Below are 14,587 nucleotides of genomic sequence, written 5' to 3' on the forward strand. Positions count from 1 at the left end.
TGGATTTTTTTTAACATTTTTATTTATATTATATTATTTATTTATGGTTGCACCGGCTCTTAGTTGCAGCACGTGTGCTCCTTAATTGCAGCTGGCAGGCTCATTAGTTGTGGCATGCGAACTCTTAGTTGCGGCATGTGGGATCTAATTTCCTGATCAGGGATCGAACTCACGTCCCCTGCATTGGAAGGCAGATTCTTAACCACTCTGCGACCATGGAAGTCCCCAGAATGGTTGGATTTTAAGAAAACGTGTACGGGGACACCCTGGGGACCTTGCCCCCTGCCCAGGCTACACTCTTGTCCCCCAGAGACCTTCCTGCAGGAGCGGGAGGTACAGTTGCAGTGGTGACACGGGTGGTCAGGAGCCCTCAGGCTCCCCGTCCTGAGCCCAAAGACAGATGAATGTCTGCACTTGTCTTTTTGTCCTGTTTTAACTTCAGCATCTATCTTTGTATTGTGACAAGACATCTGGTCACTTTTCCTTTTTTTTTTAAGATGTAATTCACATAGTATTAAATATCACCCTTTTAAGAGCACAGTTTGGCGGTTTTTACTGTACTCACAAGGTCATCAGTTACTTGCTTTTTTTTTTTAATAAATTTATTTATTTATGGCTGTGTTGGGTCTTTGTTGCTGTGCACAGGCTTCTCTAGTTGTAGCGAGTGGGAGCTACTCTTCCTTGCGGTGCGCGGGCTTCTCATCGTGGTGGCTTCTCTTGTTGTGGAGCACGGGCTCTATGCACGCGGGCTTCAGTTGTGGCGCGTGGGCTCAGTAGTTGTGGCTCACGGGCTCTAGAGCGCAGGCTCAGTAGTTGTGGCGCTCGGGCTTAGTAGTTGCTCTGCGGCATGTGGGATCTTCCCGGACCAGGGCTCGAACCCGTGTCTCCTGCATTTGCAGGCGGATTCTTAACCACTGCGCCACCAGGGAAGCCCCAGCTGCTTGCTTTTTAACAGACAGGGAAGGATCAGCGACGGGGGTCCTAACTCAGGACTCTCTGCTTGACCCACAGCTACGTGTGGAAGAAGGACAACGTGATCATCACCCCATCTGGCAGCTCCAGGATTGTGGTGGAGAAGGACGGGTCCCTCCTCATTAGCCAGACGTGGTCGGGCGACATTGGAGACTACACCTGTGGAGTCATCTCTGAGGGCGGGAACGACTCCAGGACAGCCCGCCTGGAGGTGATGTGAGTATCGCGGCTGCTCCGTGTTCACAGTGTCAACCCTCCCCCATGTGACCATCACGTAACACGCGTGATGGGTCGCAAGCCAACAGTCAGAGGCCACCACCTTGGGCCTCAGGCACGTACACTTACAGGGTTGGGGTGTTTTGGTAACCTTAAAATGATAATATGTTCAGCTTCGGTTTAGACGGTTTAATTATTGGTTTTCCTCCTCATTGATCCCTTTTATCACATTCTCTGCATTGAGCCCATATCGTTGTAGACTGTTTACCACACCGTGTGTAAGTGACAAGTGATGCCCGTCAGAAGCTTCCGGTCAGTGTCGGGTTGGCCCAGGTCCCAGGAAAGCCAGCGGCCTCTCCGTGAGCCCCGTTCCCTCTCCCTGGGCCTTCCTGGGGGTGGGGGCCGTGGGAGCCCTGGTTGCGTCCACCTCCGTGCTCCGAGCTCATCCTCCCACAGCTCCCTCTCCGCACGGGCAGGAAGCTGAAAAGCCTGCTGACCCGGTGTGTTTTTCCGACATGTATTTATCTGCTTTTTAAAAATGTTGCCCCCCAGAGATGCTCCCCCAGCCCATACACACAGAAGTCAAACCGGAAACTAGAGAAGCGGGGCAGGGCTGGCCGGCAGCAGCCCCTCTGGTCGACGGGCACGCTGGCCGTCAGGAAGGGCCTGTGAGAGGATTGAGAGGTCTTTCTCACGGGACTCTGCCCACTGTGATCCAGGAAGGCTTCTATAGGCAAAATTCATTCCCTGAAATAGGCTGTGAACCCTGAGTACAGGGGCATGTCTCATTTGCCTTTGAATCCCCAGGCCCTGGCCGAGGAAATTAAAAAGGAAAGACGCTTGCTCAGTGCTGCACCCAGGGCCCCCATGTTGGCTGCACACAGACCTGAACAAGCAGCTCTCCGCCAGCCTGCGCGTGGGATTTGACGCGTTAATGACGGGCAGCTGCTAGTCCAGAAAGGCCGGCTGTTGGATCTGCGGCACCTGGGAAAGCGCCGTTCTACCTCCAGGCTGGCCTCCCCAGGATGACCTTGTGCTCCGCAGAGGTTAGTCACCTGTTGTGATCAAAGATCACCCAGTTGCCTTTCAGCCCTAGAGGACCAGTGGGGGTCTCCCCACCCTGCTTCTCGCCACTGGACCCGCTGACCCTGGGCTCTTCCTGCCCTCCTGGGCCCCCGGGCCCCCATCCAGGGCACCTCAGCCTCTGCTGCCTCCACGGCTTGGCCTGGCTCTTCTGTCACCTCCCCTGAAGGGTGCGCCCCTCCTCTGGGAATCAGCGCAGGATCCCTTCCTGCCCCCGGGATGCAGGCTGTCTCTCCCGTGCTTCCCAGCACCTGCTCCGCCCTCGTCAGCACCGATCACGCGGGCGACTTCTTCCCTCTTGAAGTAGAAGGGTGGCACGGCTCTGCATTGTGAGTGCCTGGCAGTGCTTGGCATACCGTAGGCGCTCAATAAATACACGTTGGTTGGTTGAATGAATGTGTGTTTGTTGCAGGCCCCCGGCGATCCTCCCGGATCACCTTCCCTTAGATGCTCATGTGCCCTGGGCTCCCCCCACCGGCGAGAGCTGGACGGCCAAGCCTTGCTCAGCTCTGATCGGCGGGCTTTCCTCCTCCACCCATAGCTCACGTGGGGATCTTTTTAAAAATTGTTGATGACGTTGGCATCCATGACCAGTGAATTCACATAATGCGCTGTGCTATTCCCAATTTTTAAACTACCTTTGAGAACTCTCAGATCATCCATCATTGGTGCCACATAAATAAGTGTTAGCATTTCATAAAGACTCTGTCAGCAGAAGCCAAATTGTGTGCTTCCAGTGCAGTGAACTCTTCCTATTCTGCACAACGTTTATGTTCTCCTGATTTGCACAGCTCCCCTAGTATTTGCTTATTTGATTTCCTCTAAGTAAAATACATTTTTCAGCCAGTGTTGCTGTATCTATAAAATAAGAGGCTTTGTGTGATGGTAAAACACCTCATCTCTAAATATAGAAATACTTGCGGATTCGTGATTCAAACCAATTTAGGTACAGCTGGTTACAGAGCTGATTTGGAAGACGGTGGTTCCTTGTGAATTGTTGGTGTAGTAAGCGCTCCACTCTTCCAAATCAGAATGAATGGGGAAGGTTGTAGGCAAGAGCGTGGTGTATCTTTACATCCAGTAAGGTCTTAACTCTGAGACATCAGTGATGACGAGAGCAAGAATGACAATCACAGCTCGGGATTGTAGGGTCTTCTGCGCTTCTCGGAGAACTTACAAACCCAGCCCAGTAACATTTTCCTGACTCACTCAGATGACAACAGAATCTCCCGTTGCAGGAGTGACTGAGAGGTACTTGTGGCTGAATAGTGTCCTTCCGAAGGACCTGAAAGCCTGCTTCCCCAGCCTCCCCACTTGAGTTAAAAGCTACTTTGTTAAATGGAGAAATTAGGAGCGTCACAAGTGGGCTTTTCAGAAGCAGGCCGCCTGCTGGCAGCTCTCCTGTTGGTTTGCTCGGTAGTTGGTGCCGTGCCAGCTGGGGGCGGGGGGGGGGAGGGCACCGTGCGGGCAGAAGCCACAGTCCCCGCAGGGTCACCGGCTCTCTGGAGCGAGGCTGGCCTGGAGACCCCTCCCCAGTTCTCCCTGACTGTGTGACTTCGGGCAGGTCACCTCGCACCTCAGTCTCAGTTTTCTCACCTGTAAACTGGGCACGTTGCCACTGACCTTAAAGGGTGGCCGTGAGGTTTGAGTGGACCGCTGTTTGTAAATCCTGGCCGGGAGCCTAGCTTAGGGCAGACAGTCAGTCACAGCTCTTACCGTTCCTCGCCATCTTATAAAAAAAATGTTCCTCTTTTCATCCGCGGCACCTTCCCCGTCACCCGGGGCCAGGAAGTTTCTCTCTTTTATCCTCTGACACACTAGGTGTGTCTGTCTGCTGCGGAGCCAGCCCACCGTGCATGGAACGGCGCCAGGGGCATAGCAGGTGCCCCATCAGTGTCTGAGGAAGCCCTGCTCCACTTACCAGGTTGAAATGGGTTTGGGATTTGGTACCGCCGAGGAGGTACTAATTTCTGAGGCGTCTGCCTCATCCTCTCCCCGAGAGGAGAGGCGTCTGCAATCCCAGAGGGTCTCCTTACGCGTCTGGTAAATTAACAACACACGGTCATCGTTAATGCCAGTCACCAGTTGTGTTAGCTGTGTCTCTCCTGCTAGTTTGCTAGGGCCTTACAGGAAGGAACTGGTTCTGGGGTGACTCCGGACCCCCAAAGCTTCTTGCTGTGAGGGACCAGGCGCGAAGGCTTTTTGGATTGATTGTTAATCATTTGAAGACCCAATTAGCATTGCATCATTCCTTCTGAGATCAGAGACTAATTCTTCTGAGCCGGGAGTACAGAGAAAAACCTGACTTACAGAGCGACTGGAAGACTCGGACCCCGAGGCAGTGGGAGAGGTTTCTTTCAATAAAACCACTTCCGACAAAGCCATAATAGGGAGCGAACGATTTAATACCATCTCTCGAGAGTTATCAGGCCCCCATCGCCTTCATCCTCAGAGTGAAGCCAGAGGAGATGGGTTTGACCAAGGTGTCATTTGTGCATTAGAGGGACAGCGCTTTTGCGCAGGAAATGCTTACCCAATCCTCTCCCACCAGAGCAGCTCCCCATGGCCACCACTGTCCCAACCGCCTTCTCTCGAGCCTCTCCCCAAGCCGTTCCTCTCAAGCACACCTCGCTCATCGCCGTCCCCTGCGGCCCGGGCTTTGTTGTTAATTTCTGATGTTATGGCGGCGTCATCTTCCTGATGATGATTTCTCTTTAACTCACTTAAGTGACAGCACTGGCCTCGTCCCCGTCGTCCCTGTTGTTCTCAGAGCCTTTCAGCTGCCGCCCTGTCTGCAAATCACTGTCTGTGAGTCATGGCTGATCATTTATCTCCTTTCAGACTTGGCGGAGAAGGTGCAGGACACAGTCTCCCGCTATTAGATGAGCTTCTCTGAGATGGAGTCAGCATATATTAAAGCCTCATTTATCGGCTATTGATGGGTTAGTCGAGTATCTCGCAAAGCTTGATTTTCCAGGTAACCGAAACATCATTTAAAGAAATAGTGTACGTTTCCAATGCGTATTAAAAAGCTCTTTGCATTAGGAAACAGGTCATATTGGACGCGAGGTGCGCTAGAGGGAGTTTCCATGGAGGGGCGAGGCTGGAACTAGGGGGAAAATCTAAATTTCCTTCCAACTCTGAGTCCTGTGATGTCTGTAAAGAACACACTTTGCGGGGGCCACCCTCCAGGGGCGACCGTGGACTCTTCTGGGGCAGCAGTGGACGAGGGCTCGTTATTTCTAGCTGCATCACGGACAGTGATGTCCTTGGGCACCACTGGGCTTTAGATCTCGGTTCCTGTTCTAAATGCCTCAAGGCCACCTTGCCTTTTAAGTTCCGAAGTCTCGTCAGTCTTTTTAAGTCTTTTCCCACCCCTCCACACCAAGCTCAGGGCTGCCGTTGTTGCTGTTCGGGTGCCTACTTCTGGACGCCCTGTGGCATTCTCCTGGGAGGCTTTTCAGCGCTGGGAGGGGGGGCATCGGAAGCCACTCTTCCCAGACTCACACCTGGTGAGCATCCAGCTCTGGGGCTGGACAGAGGGACTTGCCTGAGCTGCTCCAAGGGCTTCCTCAGCTGAAAGAGCTACGAACTGCAGAGGGCGTCGAGGGGTAGACGTGATCAGTTCTGCTCCAGAGTGCGTCGAGGGCAAGAGGGAGGCCCAGGAAGTCTTCACAGAGGAGAGACTGAGCTCGGAGCTTTGGAGGCTGAGCTGGATTCTCCGGCACAGGTGGGAACGGCCTGGCTCAGGGAGCTGCGAGTCATTGGTGATGGCCTTGGTCGCGGCCGGGCGGTTCCACGCACCCAGTGTGGGGACGGAGCTCATGAGCGTGGAGGGGGAGCTGCAGAGGGTGCAGGGGTGTGGCGTGACCCCGACAGTGCAGAAGGTTCCATGCGGCCTGAGTGCGACGGCTCTGGGAGGGCTGGTGGGTGGGCGGAGCAGAGGGTCCGGCACGTGGGCCTTTCTAAGGTCCAGCAGGTAGGACTCGGTGACTCACGAGATGCCCGTGTGCAGGGTGGACAGTGGATGGAGTGGAGATCCTGGAGCGTCACCACGGACGGGAAGGAGGGACGGGCAGAGAAGATCGCTAGTCCCGGCGGGAGGAAAGACTCGTGACTCGCTGCCAACCCGGAGGCGGAGCCCCTGGCATGTTTTCCTGGAGCCTCTTCCTGTGGCCGCTGTAAGGTGCCACTCAGGACCCGCAGCGCCCCGTCCACGCCACGGAGGTCTTTTCAGGCCCGTGGGTTCTGCATCTGCTTCCAAGGCCTCAGGCCGCCTGCACGCCTCTCCTCCTGACTTAGAAGTGAGACCGAGGTGGCCATCAGGGGGCCTCTTTGAGCACGGCCAGTGTCCGCATGTAGAAAACGGCCCGGACCCCAACCACCCTAGTCAGCCTGCTAAGTTAACCCTCCTCATGTCAGAAAATCTTCCATTTCAGGGCAAGTCCTTAGAGCGCAGTTCTGACACTGAGTGCCTGGAGTTAGCAGAGACCCCACAGGTGGAGGGCACTGTCCCCAGCAAGACTGTCCTCGCTCCAGCGCCAGCCGCTCGCTCCAGGGCTCACAGGCCCCCGTGCTCCTGACAGACTCACTCCCCTGTCAGCTCAGTAGCTCCCTAGAGAGACCCCCAGAGCTCAGCTAAACGCTTATTTACTATCTCAGTTTTATCATAAAAAGTAAAAGTCAGGACCAGACAAATGAGGAGATGCACAGGGCATGGAATGGGAGGGTCCCAAGCATAAAACTCGTATCCTCAGGACACGCCACCCTCCCGGCACATACGTGTCTGATCACCGACCAGGACACTCATCTGAGCTTGGTGTCCAGTTCTTATGGGGTTTTATTACGTGGTCATGACTGAATCCTTGGCCACGTGATTGAACTCCGTCTCCAGCGCCCACCCCTCCACTTCCTGGGGGATCAGAAGGTCAGGCTGATGTCACTGTCTCAGAGCCCCAGCCCTCTGATACATGGTTGGTCTCTCCAGCGTGTATACCCCCCTCCTGGAACTATGCAGGGGCCCCCCAATTAGCACAAACTCAGGTGTGGCCTGAGGGGCCCACCATGAATAGCAAAGACACCCCTGTCACTCAGGAAATTCCAAGGGTTTACTTCCATCCCGGGACAAAGAAGAAACTTGTCTTATTTGGAAAATTTATCCACGTTTATTCTTAGTTTGTCTTCAGGTGGGACTGTTTCAACTACTTCGGTTTGGTTTGGTTTCAGAACAAACCAATTCCAGCAGGAAATGGGGAGAAGCAGAAAAGATGTTTTCATCCTGGCATTTTCTTCATCTTGGCCTTCGTTGGAAATCCAAGGGAGGTTCCATTATTGGAGAAGTCAGATAGAAATAACAGCTCAGGACTTCCCTGGTGGCGCAGTGGTTAAGAATCCACCTGCCAATGCAAGGGTCACGGGTTCGAGCCCTGGTCCGGGATGATCCCACATGCTACAGAGCAGCTAAGCCCATGTGCCACAACTACTGAGCCTGCATGCTACAGCTACTGAAGCCTGTGCCTAGAAGCCCATGCTCCGCAACAAGAGAAGCCACCGCAATGAGAAGCTGGCACACACAACGAAGAGTAGCCCCCGCTCGCCGCAACTAGAGGAAGCCTGCACACAGCAACGAAGACCCAACGCAGCCAATAAATAAATAAATAATAAATAAATAAATATTTAAAAAAATACATACAGTAAACTGATTTTTTTAAAAGCCACTAAAAAAAAAGAAAGAAAGAAAAGTTCCTTTTCTGATTTAAAGCTTAATTCACAAAGAGAAAACAAGACAACATTTCAAGCTCAAGTTTAATCTTCATTGTACTGATTTATGATTTAAAGTTGCAGTCTGGCTGAATGGATACAAACACAAGACCCACATATATGCTGTGTACAAGAGACCCACTTCAGACGTAGGGACACATACAGACTGAAAGTGAGGGGATGGAAAAAGATATTCCATGCAAATGGAAATCAAAAGAAAGCTGGAGTAGCAATTCTCATATCAGTGCAAAATAGACTTTAAAATAAAGACTATTACAAGAGACAAAGAAGGACACTGCATAATAATCAAGCGATCAAGAAGAAGATATAACAATTGTAAATATTTATGTACCGGGCTTCCTGCTGGCACAGAGGTGGAGAGTCCACCTGCCGATGCAGGGGACATGGGTTCGTGCCCCAGTCCGGGAAGATCCCACATGCCGCGGAGCGGCTGGGCCCGTGAGCCATGGCCGCTGAGCCTGCGCGTCTGGAGCCTGTGCTCCGCAATGGGAGAGGCCACAGCAGTGAGAGGCCCGCGTACCCCGAAGAAATAAAAAATAAAAAAAATATTTATGTACCAACATAGGAGCACCTCGATATATAAGGCAAATGCTAACAGCCATAAAAGGGGAAATCGACAGTAACACAATCATAGTAGGGGACTTTAACACCCTACTTTCACCAATGGGCAGATCAACCAAAATGAAAATAAATAAGGAAACACAAGCTTTAAATGATACATTAAACAAGATGGACTTAATTGATATTTATAGGACATTCCATCCAAAAACAACAGAATACACTTGCTTCTCAAGAGCTCATGGAACACTCTCCAGGATACTTCGTATCTTGGGTCACAAATCAAGCCTTGGTAAATTTAAGAAAATTGAAATTGTATCAAGTATCTTTTCCGACCACAACGCTATGAGACTAGATATCAATTACAGGAAAAAAACTGTAAGAAATACAAACACATGGAGGCTAAACAGTATGCTACTAAATAACCAAGAGATCACTGAAGAAATCAAAGAGGAAATCAAAAACTACCTAGAAACAAATGACAATGAAAACACGATGGCCCAAAACCTATGGGATGCAGCAAAAGCAATTCTAAGAGGGAAGTTTATAGCAATACAATCCTACCTCAAGAAACAAGAAAAATCTCAAACAACCTAACCTTACACCTAAAGCCATTAGAGAAAGAACAAGCAAAGAAAAAACAAAACCCAAAGTTAGCAGAAGGAAAGAAATCATAAAGATCAGATCAGAAATAAATGAAAAAGAAATGAAGGAAACGATAGCAAAGATCAATAAAACTAAAAGCTGATTCTTTGAGAAGGTAAACAAAATTGATAAACCTTTAGCCAGTTCATCAAGAAAAACAGGGAGAAGACTCAAATCAACAGAATTAGAAATGAAAAAGGAGAAGTAACAACTGACACTGCAGAAATACAAAGGAGAGATTACTACAAGCAACTATATCCCAATAAAATGGACAACCTGAAAAAAATGGACAAATTCTTAGAAAAGCACAACCTTCCGAGACTGAACCAGGAAGAAATAGAAAATATAAACAGACCAATCACAAGTGCTGAAATTGAAACTGTGATTAAAAATCTTCCAACAAACAAAAGCCCAGGACCAGATGGATTCACAGGCGAATTCTATCAAACATTTAGAGGAGAGCTAACACCTATCCTTCTCAAACTCTTCCAAAATATAGCAGAGGGAGAAACCCTCCCAAACTCTTCTACGAGGCCAGCATCACCCTGATACCAAAACCAGACAAAGAGTCACAAAGAAAGAAAACTACAGGCCAATATCACTGCTGAACATAGATGCAAAAATCCTCAACAAAATACTAGCAAACAATCCAACAGCACATTAAAAGGATCATACACCACCATCAAGTGGGGTTTATCCCAGGAATGCAAGGATTCTTCAATATATGCAAATCAATCAATGTGATAAACCATATCAACAAACTGAAGGATAAAAACCATGTGATCATCTCAATAGATGCAGAAAAAGCTTTCGACAAAATTCAACACCCTTTTACGATAAAAACCCTGCGGAAAGTAGGCATAGAGGGAACTTACTTCAACATAATAAAGGCCATATATGACAAACCCACAGCCAACATCGTTCTCAATTGTGAAAAACTGAAACCATTTCCACTAAGATCAGGAACAAGACAAGGTTGCCCACTCTCACCACTATCATTCAACATAGTTTTGAAAGTTTTAGCCACAGCAATCAGAGAAGAAAAACAAATAAAAGGAATACAAATCGGAAAAGAAGAGGTAAAACTGTCACTGTCTGCAGTTGACACGATACTATACATAGAGAATCCTAAAGATGCCACCAGAAAACTACTAGGTCTAATCAATGAATTTGGTAAAGTAGCAGGATACAAAATTAATGCACAGAAATCTCTTGCATTCCTACGCACTAATGATGAAAAATCTGAAAGAGGAATTAAGGAAACACTCCCATTTACCATTGCAACTAAAAGAATAAAATACCTAGCAATAAACCTACCTAAGGAGACAAAAGACCTGTATGCAGAAAACTTTATGACACTGATGAAAGAAATTAAAGATGATACAAACAGGTGGAGAGATATATCAGTGTCTTGGATTGAAAGAATCAACACTGTGATTCTTTCTATACTACCCAAAGCAATCTACAGATTCAATGCAATCCCTATCAAACTACCAATGGCATTTTACACAGAACTAGAACAAACAATTTCACAATTTGTGTGGAAACACAAAAGACCCCGAATAGCCAAAGCAATCTTGAGAACGAAAAATGGAGCTGGAGGAATCAGGCTCCCTGACTTCAGACTATACTACAAAGCTACAGTAATCAAGACAGTATGGTACTGGCACAAAAACAGACATATAGATCAATGGAACAGGATAGAAAGCCCAGAGATAAACCCACGCACATATGGTCACCTTATCTTTGATAAAGGAGGCAGGAATATACAATTGGGAAAAGACACCCTCTTCAATAAGTGGTGCTGGGAAAACTGGACAGCTACATGTAAAAGAATGAAATTAGAACACTCCCTAACATGATACTCAAAAATAAATCTCAAAATGGATTAAAGACTTAAATGTAAGGCTAGACACTATAAAACTCTTAGAGGAAAACATAGGCAGAAGACTCTGTGACATAAATCACAGCAAGATCCTTTTTGACCCACCTCCTAGAGAAATGGAAATAAAAACAAAAATAAACAAATGGGACCTAATGAAAGTTAAAATCTTTCGCACAGCAAAGGAAACCATAAACAAGACGAAAGGACAACCCTCTGAATGGGAGAAAATATTTGCAAACGAAGCAAGTGACAAAGGGTTAATCTCCAAAATATACAAGCAGCTCATGCAGCTCAATATCGAAAAAACAAACAACCCAATCCAAAAATGGGCAGAAGCCCTAAATTGACCTTTCTCCAAAGAAGATATACAGATTGTCAACAAACACATGAAAGGATGCTCAACATCACTAATCATTAGAGAAATGCAAATCAAACCTACAGCAAGGTATCACCACACACCAGTCAGAATGGCCATCATCAAAAAATCTACAGACGATAAATGCTGGAGAGAGTGTGGAGAAAAGGGAACCCTCTTGCCCTGTTGGTGGGAATGTAAATTGATACAGCCACTATGGAGGACAGTATGGAGGTTCCTTAAAACACTAAAAATAGAACTACCATATGACCCAGGAATCCCACTACTGGGCATATACCCAGAGAAAACCATAATTCAAAAAGAGTCATGGACCACAGTGTTCATTGCAACATTATTTACAGTAGCCAGGACATGGAAGCAACCTAAGTGTCCATCGACAGATGAATGGATAAAGAAGATGTGGCACATATATACAATGGAATATTACTCAGCCATAAAAAGAAACGAAATTTAGTTGTTTGTAGTGAGGTGGATGGACCTAGAGTCTGTCATACAGGGTGAAGTAAGTCAGAAAGAGAGAAACAAATACCGTATGCTAACACATATATATGGAATCTAAAAAAAGAAAAATGGTTCTGAAGAACCTAGGGGCAGGACAGGAATAAAGATGCAGACGTAGAGAATGGACTTGAGGACACGGGGAGGGGGAAGGGTAAGCTGGGACGAAGCCAGAGAGTGGCATGGACATATATACACTACCAAATGTAAAATAGATAGCTAGTGGGAAGCAGCTGCATAGCACAGGGAGATCAGCTCAGTGCTTTGTGACCACCTAGAGGGGTGGGATAGGGAGGGTGGGAGGGAGACGCAAGAGGGAGGGGATATGGGTATATATGTATACATATAGCTGATTCACTGTTATACAGCAGCAACTAACACAACACTGCAAACCAATTATACTCCAATAAAGATGTTAAATAAATAAAGTCACAGTCTATGTTAGAAATATTGGTTTGTTTATAAATGGTGTGGTGGGTTAGAGAGAGCTGTGTTTTAGGTAGCTGCAAGCACATAACAGCTTAATAAATTTCAAAGTGAAATGAGTACATTTTTTAAATTAAAAATATCAAGGATAATTATGGCTTTTTGTGCTGACCTATGTGGGTTAGCAATAATTGATGTCTAAGGGAGACCAGAAGCCGTTAGTGGGTGAAGCGGGTGATACCCGGCCTCCCCTTTCCCAGCACTCCTTGTAGGAGAAGAAGTCATTCTCAATGGCCACAGAACAGGGTCCTGCTCCCGGAGCGTGAGATGTAAAGGTTAAATATGGGCTGGGCAGCTCACGATTGCAAGGTTGCTGACCCGTCGGTGGTAGAAACCACGCAGCTGGATTTTGACGCTTCGTCACCAGTAAATCCCAGTGAAGACCCTTTGTGTTAGTAACTTCTCTCCAGAATTTATTTGCTTTGTGTTTCCATTTTATAGCCTTGCTGATGCATTGTTTTCTATTTCCATGGGGTTCCAGTTAGTGTTTTTACCACATTTCCCTTCCAGTGCTTTCCCCAAATCTCCATTATCCAACAGAAGACAGAACAACACTATAACCTCTCAAGCTCAGTAATGAGGCTGCTCCGTTGTCCAAGAATACATATGGGCATTTTGGCTGGTAACTCCAGATGGCTGGTGTCGGAAACTTCCACAGTAAATTATATTTCCCAGGCCTTTTCCTAGTCTATGGCTTGCTGCCTTCCCACTAACAGCCTCTAGCTGTAAAAACAAACTGTTGACCAAGTTTTCTCGATTAAATAGTCTACTGTATAAAATCGGCGCTCCCCACTCAATTTAAGTGAGAGTCATTAGTTGTTTAATCCCTACCAGAGGGATTAAATCAAATTACGTTTGGAAAATAAAACACATTGTGAATGCTGAAGGGTTTTCCGGGGGCAGGGAGTAGTTAGCATTTGTGTTCGGGGCGTGTTTGATGTTCTCCATTTTCAAAACATTGCACACAAGGACCAGGCAACATAAGAACGAGGAGGCTGACCTGCAATTCTAACTTGCGTTTTCTTTTCTTTTCTTTTTTTTGTTCTTTTGTATCCAAGTGAACTGCCTCATTCACCCCAGAACCTCCTGGCCAGCCTGAATTCTTCCCACAGCCATACCGTGATGCTCTCCTGGGTCCGACCCTTTGATGGAAACAGCCCTGTTCTCTACTACGTCGTGGAGCTCTCTGAAAACAGTAAGTAACGAAGCAACACTGTCGCCATGGACAATAATCAGATTTCTCCCTGTGCTCTTAACGTCCTTAACCTTTACTTCTGGCCCAGTCCCAGAACAGCTAGTGAAACGTTACGATGCTTTACGGAGTTTCCAATGAAAACCGCAGCTCGGGCTTCGGGAAAATTAAAGGGTGGCGTGGGAGCCTAGGCGGGCAGCGGGCGGAGTGGCTGGAGGGCCTCCAGTGGGAGCCTGGGTTTGGGCCGAGGCCCCAGATGGCTGTGCCCATGGGGCCGCCCTGAGCAAGGCTACCCAGTTCAGCATGGGACGAACTTGGAAACGCATGAACAGTGCCTCCACCTGGGGCTGGTCTGAGGGTCAGCAACAACGAGAGTTAACCTGTGTTGGTGGTTTGGGCGCAGACGTCATGCTAAGGGCTAGTGGGCCGTCTTCTTCCTCACCTTCCTCGGCCTCTCAGCAGCGGTCACCACCATCCTTCACCAGACAGTCTCCTCCTTCATTGGACTCCCCTCCAGCCCCACTGGCCACCTCCCCTCCTCTCTCCTGCTGGCCTCTCCTCTCCGCTCTCCCAGAACCTCTTCCTAGGACATCTCGTGCATCCCTGTGATTTCCAGTGGCGTCTTTTCCTCATCTCTGGCCTCCGGGACCACAGATGGGACCCACATAAGCCGTTGGCATCTCTAATCTGGTGTCTCACAGATGCCTCCAACTGAGGTTCTTCAAACTCTGTCTTTGGACATTTTAACCCTAGCTGTTCCCGCCGCATCACTGCAGCCATTCTAATCTCAGTGTGTGCCCCCTTGGTGACTCCTGTATCACTCAAGCCAGAAGCCCAGGAATAGTCCTGGGTTTCTTTTTCCCTCTCCCGACCCCACTCCCACCCCAATGCATCA

The 14,587-nt window shown here is 48.4% G+C and overlaps 1 protein-coding gene across 1 annotated transcript in view; it reads left to right on the forward strand.

Annotated features, from left to right (window-relative positions):
• SDK1 (sidekick cell adhesion molecule 1) overlaps window positions 1-14,587 on the forward strand; it is a 581,111-nt gene that overhangs the window by 368,247 nt on the left and 198,277 nt on the right. The window contains exons 13-14 of the mRNA XM_060285242.1: window positions 1,012-1,188; window positions 13,559-13,695. Coding sequence (XP_060141225.1) covers window positions 1,012-1,188; window positions 13,559-13,695 — 314 coding nt within the window. The remainder of the gene's footprint in view (window positions 1-1,011; window positions 1,189-13,558; window positions 13,696-14,587) is intronic.

Source organism: Globicephala melas, chromosome 15, assembly GCF_963455315.2.
Source record: "Globicephala melas chromosome 15, mGloMel1.2, whole genome shotgun sequence".
NCBI lineage: Eukaryota > Metazoa > Chordata > Mammalia > Artiodactyla > Delphinidae > Globicephala > Globicephala melas.